The sequence below is a fragment of the Trichechus manatus genome, unplaced genomic scaffold (assembly GCF_000243295.1).
Source record: "Trichechus manatus latirostris isolate Lorelei unplaced genomic scaffold, TriManLat1.0 scaffold00159, whole genome shotgun sequence".
In the NCBI taxonomy this organism is placed as follows: Eukaryota; Metazoa; Chordata; class Mammalia; order Sirenia; family Trichechidae; genus Trichechus; species Trichechus manatus.
This window is the reverse complement of record NW_004444095.1, coordinates 6,071,299-6,081,917: the sequence shown is the minus strand read 5'-3', so window position 1 is coordinate 6,081,917 and position 10,619 is coordinate 6,071,299. Positions and strand designations below refer to the sequence as shown.

General features: G+C 36.8%; 1 protein-coding gene across 1 annotated transcript in view; it reads left to right on the top strand.

Moving 5' to 3' along the window:
* CFAP47 (cilia and flagella associated protein 47) overlaps positions 1-10,619 on the top strand; it is a 431,188-nt gene that overhangs the window by 183,246 nt on the left and 237,323 nt on the right. The window contains exons 34-35 of the mRNA XM_023740562.1: positions 5,270-5,367; positions 5,664-5,780. Of these exons, the coding sequence (XP_023596330.1) occupies positions 5,270-5,367; positions 5,664-5,780 (215 nt within the window). The remainder of the gene's footprint in view (positions 1-5,269; positions 5,368-5,663; positions 5,781-10,619) is intronic.

The following is a 10,619-nucleotide window of genomic DNA, read 5'->3' as shown; positions in this document are numbered from 1 at the left end:
GCGGCAGCCCAGACCGGGAAGCAGCTCCACACTCGAACGGAGCTCCACAGCCCCTCAGGAAGAAGCAAAGATGGCGCACGGCTCCAGGTGTTGGAGCAAAAGGAGGGGGAGGTGGTAGGAATTAAGGAAGAAATCAAAAGAAGTAGGAAAAAAAAGCAACACTAGCAGCCAACAAATGGCACTCAGAGAGCCAGCTAGTGTGGGCTGGTGGAATCCAAGCAGCCGGGGTTTCTAGGACAAGAGACTGTGTCCGCGGGAAGCAGAGGTGGCGGAGTGTGGGTGAAGAAGTGTAGGGAGTGGGAAAGCGTGTATCACAAACTACCGGAGCTCTGGAGCCCCTCAGGAAGAAGCAAAGATGGCGCACGGAGCCAGGTATTTGAGTGAAAGGAGGGGGAGGTGGTGAGATGTAAGGAAGAAATCAAAAGAAGCGGAAAAAAGCAACACCAGCAGACAACAAATGGCACTCAGAGAGTCGGCCCATTCTTGTGTGTGGAATCCAAGCAGCTGGTGTTTCCCAGTCAAGAGATTGTGGTTGCGGGAAGCAGAGGAGGCCGAGTGAGGGTGAAGCAGAGTGGGGGGTGGGAAAGCATACGTCGCAAATTACCGGTTGTTTTGTCTCCCCTGGACGCTCCGTGAGGCTGCTTTCTCGTACTCCCTGTTTGCTGGTTTCCGATAGGAGTCCAAGATGGTGGATCCGCGCTGCGTTAGCTTGTAGGGAACCTCTGCATGAATCTCTCCTCGCTCTCCGTTCTCTGTCAGTTTTCTCACTCCATTTGGTGCTTGGCTGAGTTCTTTCTCTCTTCATTTGATGTTTTAGTGTTTCAGGATTGTTATATTCTGTGTTCGGCTTAGTTTTTCAGATCTTTGCTGTGGAGGGACGGCGTGGTGCTTCTGCCTAGAGCGCCATTTTGCTGAACTCTGGAATGTTTTCAATTTTTGGCTATTATAGATAATTCTACTGTGAACATTAATCTAAATGTTTTGTATACATATACTTTCGTTTTTCTTTAGTATTCCATACGAGTGTAACTGCTAATTCATATGATAACTGCATGTTTAACTGAATTTTGAGGGACTTTCAAATTGCTTTCCAAAGTGACTGCACCATTTTACATTCCTACCATCAATGTATAAACATACCGATGTCTACACATCTTTGTCAACACTTGTTATTGTCTGTTCTTTTGATTATAGTCATTCTGGTGGATATGAAGTGGTATCTCACTTTGGTTTTATTTGCATTTCCCTAATGACTAATAGGAACCCTGGTGGCATAGTGGTTAAGTGTTCGGCTGCTAACCAAAAATGTTGGCAGTTCAAATCCACCAGCTGCTCCTTGGAGACCCTATGGGGCAGTTCTACCTTGTCCTATAAGATCGCTGTGAGTTGGAATCAAGTCGATGGCAACAAGTTTGTCTTTTTTGGTTTAATGACTAAAAATCAAGGGTAGTGGTGCTTCAGTGGTAGAATTCTCACCTTCCTTGTGGGAGATCCTGGTTCAATTCCTGGCCAATGCACCACTCATCTCTTAGTGGAGGCTTGCGTGTTGTTATGATGTTGTGATGCTGAACAGGTTTCAGCAGAGCTTCCACCAAGATGGACTAAGAAGAGAAACCTGTGAATCTACTTCCAAAAATCAGCCAGTGAAAACCCTATGGATAACAATGGTCCGATCTGCAACTGATTATGGGGATGGCTCAGGACTGGACAATATGCCATACTATTACTGAGAATCAGCAATTTGGAAGTACAAAATAAAGGGAGCTTTGTAATAGACTTATGACTAAGAAGTCATTTTGTAACTGGAAAAAATCTCAGGATCAGAAAAGAATACCGTACTTACCATACTGTAACATATATAGAAATTCTACCAAGTATTATATATGTAACTTCAGTATCATGAGGTTGATCTTACAGATATTTAGAGTCTCACATATTTTCATAATTCAATTAACCTTAGAAACAAGATGATCTCTGATTTAAAGTATATATTATATTGAATTTCAAAAGTGTTTTAAAATGCAGTTCAAAAATTTACTATGCTATCTTTTATGTATATAGGTATAAAAATTCTAAAAAAAATACTAGCTAATAGAATCTAGCAATATATAAAAAGGATTATACATAATGACCAAGTGAGATTTATCCTAGGAATGCAAGATTCGTTAAATATGCAAATATTAATCAATGTGATCTACCATATTAATAGAATAAATTTTTTTAAATGAACATGTTGTTGTTGTGTGCTGTTGAGTAGATTTTGATTCATAGCGACCCTATAGGACAGAGAAGAACTGCCCTATAGGGTTTCCTATACTGTAATCTTTACAAGAGCAGATCTCCAGGTCTTTTCTCCTAAAGAGCAGCTGATGGGTTCCAACACTGACCTTTTGATTAGCAGCCGAGCGCTTAACTATTGCACCACCAGGGCTCCTTTTGATGAACGTGGCCATAGAAAAATCAACTAACCCAATTGAAAAATTTGAAAAGACTTTTCTACAAATAAGTTAAGCAAATGACCAATAAGCACATGAAAAGATGCTCAACCTAATCAGTTATTAGGGAAATGCAAAACAAAACCACACTGACTTGGATGATTAAATTATAAACAAACAAAAAAAAAACAGATTATAACATGCATTGGCATTAATATGTAGAAACTGGAACCCTCAAGCATTGCTGGAATTGTAGAATGGTGCAATCACTTTGGAAAACATTTGGCAGTTCCTCTAAATGTTAAAAATAGATTTTCCATATGACTCAGCAGTTTCACTCATTGGTATATATCCTAGATCATTGAAAATGTACATCCACACAAAAACTTATACAAAGATGTTCATAGCAGCATTATTCATAATAGACAAAAAGTGGAAACATCCCAAATGTCCATCAACTGATGAATGGATAAACAAAATGTGGTATATCTGTACAATGGAATAGTTTAATTTGGCAATAAAAATAATGATGTTACTGATACATACCACTACGTGGATGAACCTTGAAAGATTACGCTAAGTAAAAGAAGCCAGTCATAAAAGGCCACACATTGCATGATTTCTTTTCTACAAAATGTCCAGAATAGACAAATCCATAGTGACAGAAAGATTAGTGTTTTCCAGGGCTTCAGGGAGGAAGAAACTGGGAGTGATAACTAAAGAGTATAAGTTTTATTTTTGTGGTGATGAAAATATTCTAAAATTAGATAGTGGTGATAGTTGCACAACTCTGTAAATATACTAAACAGTGAATTTGACAATTTAAATGGGCAGCATCATGATAAATGGAGAAAAGATTGACTTCAAGATTTCATGTTACTTGGATCCACAATCAATGCTCATGGAAGCAACAGTCAGGAAATCAAATGACATATTGCATTGGGCAACTCTGCTGCAAAAGACCTCTTTAAAGTGTTGAAAAGCCTAGAACTAGTACATGAGTTTATCAGCGTCGCAGAATATATGATCAGTATACAAAAACAAATTCTACTGCTATATACTAGCAGTATTGTCGGGAGGACAGTCTGCCTCTATGTCTCCCATCAGGTCTGCCTAAGCAGAGGCCTTGAGCCCAGAACATTCTCTGATAAGGAGGCTGGGAATTTGTTCTCTCCCTCCCAGTTCTTTTTCCTTGTCAGAGAAGCCTTGCTGTCTGTTCTGGGCACACAGTAACTTTCTCTGTCTTTTTCACACGTACAAACACCATATGGCACCTGGCCAACTGTACTTCTATATCTGTTCCCAGAGGGGAGGGAATGGGGTCTCTTAGTTTGCGTCACAGGAAGAGCCGTGCACAGAGCAATTGTCTGGAACCAGCTGTGAGGAGTGACTTGCTGGCCACGGGAGACCAGTGGCCACTATTGAAGCTGATTTTGCTCTGTCTCCTCTTCTGTGAGTAAAGCGTTATCCCGTGCACTAGCAGTAGTGTGAGTGGTTTATGTCTTTTGTTGGTATGACGTGTGTGTGTGTGTGTGTGTGTGTGTGTGTACACAAACCACTTCTACCCCTAGGGGAGGGGCTGAAATAGGACATGATTATCAAGTAGAAAACCCCAAAGAATCTACAAAGAAAACCTAGAACTAGTTCATGAGCTTCTCAAGGTTGCAGAATATATGATCAGTATGCAAAAACAAAAAACAAATTCTACTTCTATATACTAGCAGTAAACAGTAGTAATTAAAAATTTAAAAACTACCATTTAAACAATAGCACCAAAAAATGAAATACTTAAGTCTAAACCTAACAAAATATGTTCAAGATATATGTGCTAAAGATTGCAAACCAAATGATGAAAACAAAGAAAAACTAAATTAAATGGAGAGATATGTATCATGCGTATCACATGTCCCATAAATTCCTTGTATGCAGAATACAGAAAGAACTCTCAAAACTCAACAAGAATACAAACAACCCAATTTAAAAAGTAAAGATCTGAACACATACTTCACGAAAGAAGATAGATGGATGGCAAATAAGCAGATGAAGCTTGCTCAGTTTAGTTAATATATGGTCCAGCAATCCCATTGCTAGCTATTTACCCAAGACAAATTACAAGTAACAGTCATAATAAGACATGTATGCAAACGTTTTATAGCAGCTTTGTTTATAATTGACCAAAAGTGAATGGATAAATATTCTGTGGGGCATTCATGCAATACAATACTACTCAGCAATAAAAATACAGAAATTTTCACTTTTTGTTTCAGTCTCAAGGTAGTAATCATTTCTGTAATGGAGAATTCCTTTTATTATTCTTCCATCTTATATTGTGTTTTATAGGTCAAATAATCCTGTTTTCCATAAGCCATAAATTTCCAACCCTTCTACGTACTTATTTTACATGTGGGGAAATTTCTGCAACAAAGAAACTGTCCCTTAAGATTTTAGAGTAACCCTATGTCTTTTGAGCTCCTTTTCAATGTTAATGATCATTGATGAAACATTTTAATTCCAAGCTATTCAACACAATGAGTCATTTTTAAATATTGAAGGTCTCTTCCATTATATCACATGGGAGTGCACTTTTCAGTGTTTCAAATAGAAACAGAGGAGATGGCTCTCAGTTAGTTACCTATAAAACCTTGCAGATAACTTCATGGTATTACCTTTCTAAGGTGTTATACTATTTAAATTTTGTTTTCATTTCTAAACAAATATGCTTTTTGTTTTCCAAGCTCAGGTACAGTTTCTCTTTGACTATTGCTCAAATTTCCATATCTTTTTAGAAAAATAAATCATATTATTACATTTACCCTCCCTCTTTTTTGGAACAGGCATTATTCCCCCTGAGAGGTGGATAATAAATTTTGACAAAGACCTTTTAGATGGCCTTGTTTTTGCAACACAGATGGCAGCCTATTGCCCGTTTTTGGTAAGAGCCACTTTTATACGGAATAGTCTCCTACTATTTGTGACAACTTTTAATTAAAATTTGAAGTAGATTTTCTTTAAACTGCTTATTTTAAATTTCTTAATATTATTAAGTCTAATACCTGAACCTGAATGATTAGTATTGCCTTTTTGTTTATTCTTGCATTTTGGGTGCAATGATCTAATACTACCAAACATTAATATTTAAAGATTGTTTTGCTGAACTACAAAGAACACACACACAAACAGCAAATTTTTCTTCGATTACTAAAAGGTTTGATTATTCTTTTTTTCCAGATTGATTCTCATTTCGTACATATGTACACACAACCAAAGAGCCCTGAACAATATCTGCACAATTGCCTGATTATTGTGAATGTTCTTCGTGAAATTGGATTTGACATGGACATACAAGTGGGTGCCTTTATATTATGCATCCTATAAACATTTGTGTTTCCTCTGTTAGTTTACTTCTGCATAATAGTGCTTTCTTCATAAATTTTAAGTGTGAATTGAAACAGACTTTTCATGGGATATTGCTAAAGTGTAGAGATTGAAATATGGCTCTACAGGAGAAAAGTAGGGTGCAGAACTCAAATTCTAGTAAAAAGACTAGATTTAATGGTCTGACTGAGACTGGAGGAACCCCAGAAAGCATGGCCTCTGGACTCTCTGTCAACCCAGCACTAAAACCATTCCTGAGGTCAACTCTTCAGTCAAAGATTAGACTGGACTATGGGACATAAAATGATACTCGTGAATAGTGTGCTTCTTAGCTCAAGTAGATACATGAGACTAAATGGGCAGCTCCTGCCTGGAGGTGAGATGAGAAGGCAGAGAGGGTCAGGAGCTGGTTGAATGGACACAGGGAAATCTGGGGTGGAGTGGAGGTGTGTGCTTTCACAGTATAGGGAGAGCAATTAGTGTCACATAACAATATATGTATAAATTTTTATATGAGATACTAACTTGAATTGTACACTTTCTCTTAAAGTACAACAATAAAATTAAATTAAATTAAAAAAAAGAAATATGGCTCTATAGAAATCTACTAGATTTAAAAACTGTGTAATTATGTATACCCTACTGTGTATAATAAAAAAGTAATCCTAGTGAGAGGTTTGGGTTAGAAAAAAATAGACTAGGCATATGTTGGGTTCCTGGATATCACCATAAAAAGTCAAGAGCTTACCATGTGGGCATTACAGGTATAAAGGTGTTTACTCTTAAAACAGTGGTCAGGAAGATTGGGATGAAAGGGAGTGGAGATAGTAACAGAATAATGAAGATGCTATTTTAATTGTTCAAGTAGGAAAGTAATAACTATCTCTACTGAGATCATTGCAGTGGGGACTGAAAGTAATGGGCTGATGTAGGAAAAATCAGGATGTTTACTGGGACCTGGTGACCAGTTACAAAAGAAAGACACAGGAGAAGGGCCATTAAAACTAACTCTAGGTTTTCAAGCTTGTTATTCAGAGAGATTTACAATGATAGTGTTCAAATATGACTTGGTATATGATGGGTCCTTCTACTTGTTGGAGAAATGGTAGTTCATAATTGCTTACTTTTTTCCTTGCCTTAAACTAACTTCCATATTGGCATCACTTTGTCCCAGGCCTAGAATTTACATTCTTCATGTTGGTTGAGTTGAAGAGTAACTTTAATGATTTTGGTCAGACTATTACTTTATAGTAGTAGAGATTTCAGGAGAAACAATAATAAAAGATTTTGGTTTGGAAAAATAGCCACATTACAATTCCCATTAATTCCACAAATTATTGACCCTTCTCTGTGAAAGACACTGGATAGGACCTGAAAGGTAACATATATGATTAACCCACACTCATGCCTTCAAATATCTTACAAACTAATAAAGTCAAATACGTGAAAAGAGGACTGATGCAAGGCAGATGGTGAATGCCACAATAGACATAGAAACAGTGTGTTATGGGATGCAAAGGGACAAGAAGACACTCTGATAAAGGAACCAGGAAGTATTGCGTGGTCCAGTTAGTGTTTACGTGGGACCTTGAGAGTTAGGTAGGTGTTCACAAGAAACCTAAAATATCTTTGTTTAAAAAATATAATTCATCATACTTTGTGATTCTCTCCTTTGCTTTTTAGTTTTCTCAGATATATTGACTTCAGATATTTTTATTTTATTCTGTAGCCAAAAAATAGTAATTTGTTTAGTAAAAATATAAAGATGATGTCCAAGATTAGATGCATGGACAAATTGGCAGTTAACTTAGCAGACAATTACCAAACTTTTACTAGCCAGTTCCAATGCCCTTTTTTTATCATCAAAGATTTACTAACGACTTTAAATGGTAGAGTGATTTTGAAAATGACACCCTTAATTAACTTCCCCATGGTTAATTAATAATGATGCTTAATGTTGGCCTACATTTATATACTGTGCAATTCAGCAGTATACTTGTTTATTAATGTTTACATTTCTTCTTTCTTAATGTCTTCCATTGCAACTGAAGAATCAGCTGAAACAATTGCTGTATCAATGTTGTGTCCTGTTGTAGAACCCTAGCCCCTGGAATATACAGTTAATATATATTCTTTTCATGGCATGCTTTTTTATTTAAAGCAAAAAGTTGTGGGACCTTTTTTGACACAGTCTAGAATGTATGTTTTATTCCCTCATGCAGTGAAACAGATATAAAAATAAATGTAATGAATATTTATGGATGTTGTACTATGCATAATAAGCTGAGTAATGAAGAGAGCTAAGGGTGAATAGATAATCTAATTTACCCTTACTTTTTTGTTTGTTTGTTTGTTTTTGTATTTGTCACCTAGAATTCTTTTAGCCTTAAATAACAGAATACATGAGTAGAAGTGGTTTAAAATTAAGGAAATTTAATATTTTACATAGATGGAATTAGGTGGTGAAAGGTTTCTCAACAAAGTTATCAGAGTTTCATTTTTGCTCAGCCATTCTTAGCCTGGTGGCTTTATTTTAGGCATGTACACTCACAGCCCTAAAATGGCTGCTGAAGTTCTCACATAACACCTTCATTCAGCTAGCTATTCCTGAGGCTAGTTTAGTGTCATCCCTCCTTGTGTTTCTCTTTTCCCAGGAAGCAAACCTTTCCCAATAGCCCTACAGCAGATTTCCATCGCAGCTCATTGACCAAAATTGCATCTCATGCTTTTGGCTAAACCAATCTTTGGTAAAGGGAATGAAACACCCACAAAAGTGGAATTCTTAGTAAAGAATAAAGGAGAAAGTGGCAATTGGGAAGGCAATCAGCATCATCCTCTCTAGGATTATAGTATGTCAGTGGATATTGCTAATTATAGTTGGGATCTGCTGTGAAAGATGGTGATATATAAAGTCTTTCATATATATGTTTTTTATATATGAAGTCAGAGCATATTAAATTCACCATTGAGTGCAGGATCATCTCACCTTTTCTTGTTACTGATAAGGAAATTGAGACCTAGGGAGCCCAATTCATTTAGTCCTGTAAGTAGCAGGACATGAATCTAGTTCACCAGATTTCTACCCCAGCATTCTTTCTATTATGGGATTTTTATTCTTATTTTGTTGTTGTTTAATTCCTGTCTTCTACTAGTCCAGTAGGAAAACACTAACTTAAAAAATGAAGCCCAATAAATCAAAGTTCTTCTTTCTGTTTTGGTTAGATGTATATTGAGAATGATTATGATGTTGAAAGATGTTTCACATGAAACTTTTTTAAAGACACCTGACTGATTTTAAAAACACTTAGCTTTTTAAACTAAGGAGTGACCCAAGTGTAATTTATTTTCATTGAAATGTATCATAAGGAAAGTTCTGAATACTCTTTTGTTTGAAGAGTTTTGTCTGGTTTCATACTGAATTGTCATAAATATCAAATATATTTTCCTTTGAGATAAACATTTTTTCATTTACCAAATTACTACATTGTCATCTTATTATATGTTTTTCAAAGAATAGTTTTTGAAACAAGTTGTTACCTATATTATTTTAATTCATATTCACTAAAAAAAGGCTCTAAAGACTTTTATTGACCCCAGACTTAAGTCCAGAATGTTCTTTCCCTAGTGCTCCTCCTTCTCCCAACAAATATATCTTCTATCACCTGAAACTACCCTCTTCAGTTCAGACCCATAGGCTGTCCCATCACACAGGGACCAGCAGGCCCAGATTCTTCACTTTGAGATTTACCTGCTTAAGGTTGAAAAGTGAATCTGAGAATCAAACTCTGTAATTCATTTTGATTTTGTTCTTCTCTGAAATAACTTTACTATGTCTATTTCCTAATATTTTCTCTATTGAAGAAATGGGAGGCAACAGAAAGAATACTAATGAGAAACTTTGGGGGCCAGGTGTTTTTCACAATTTTCCTCAAATTTTACTTGCAGGCAGCTTTCTACCCTGCTGAGGCAGGGCAGCTCCCGTATTCTTTACAAACAATACCCTCCCTAGGCACCTTCATTGGCAAGCCTAGTTGCCCAAACAAGAAAGAATAAACCCTTTCCTTCTTCCAAAGAAGAAGAAGAGGGTATGAGGAAGTATGGATTAGTGAATTATATAGAGGCTGTCATTATTCCCTGGTAACTGCTGCCAAATTTCACAGTTAAATGTATTAGTTCCACATAACATACTAGATCTCCTATGCTCTGACACTATTCGTGTTTCTGAGGCCAAACCCAAATCATTTTCAGTTGCTAGCTTGAGTATGTACCATTAAGACAGGCAGATATTCATTTCATGGAAGTGCAGAGAGCCCCCTGTACATTCATAATAACGGAGTTGCTGGATTATTAGTGGTGGTCTGTACGTCTTTTGATCTGCCTCACAGAAATCCGAATACTTCCTTAATATGAATCTCCCCCACTCCAGTACCTCCACCCTTTTCTAAGAGATCTTAGGCATAACATTAACTGATAGAAAGAACCCTTCCCTTTTCTGCTCCTGGCTCTACTTTTTGACTCCAAATTACATTTCAGTTGTGTTTATTTTCTCTGCTGTTATTCTTCTGTAATGTTGGATTTTATCTCAAATCTATTCCAACCACCATCACTAATTTATGTTATTTATCACTACAGTTACATTTTCTTACTTCTTATAAATTTGTCTGTCCTGGGAAAAGTACCCCTCCCTACCAACCTTGCCTACTCTGCCTAAATTGTTGCTCTTGTCATGTATTCCTTGTTCAGAAACCAAGTCTCTCACTCTGGCATCCAACTCCTCCACACTTGGCCCCAGAACTTCTTAGTCTTATC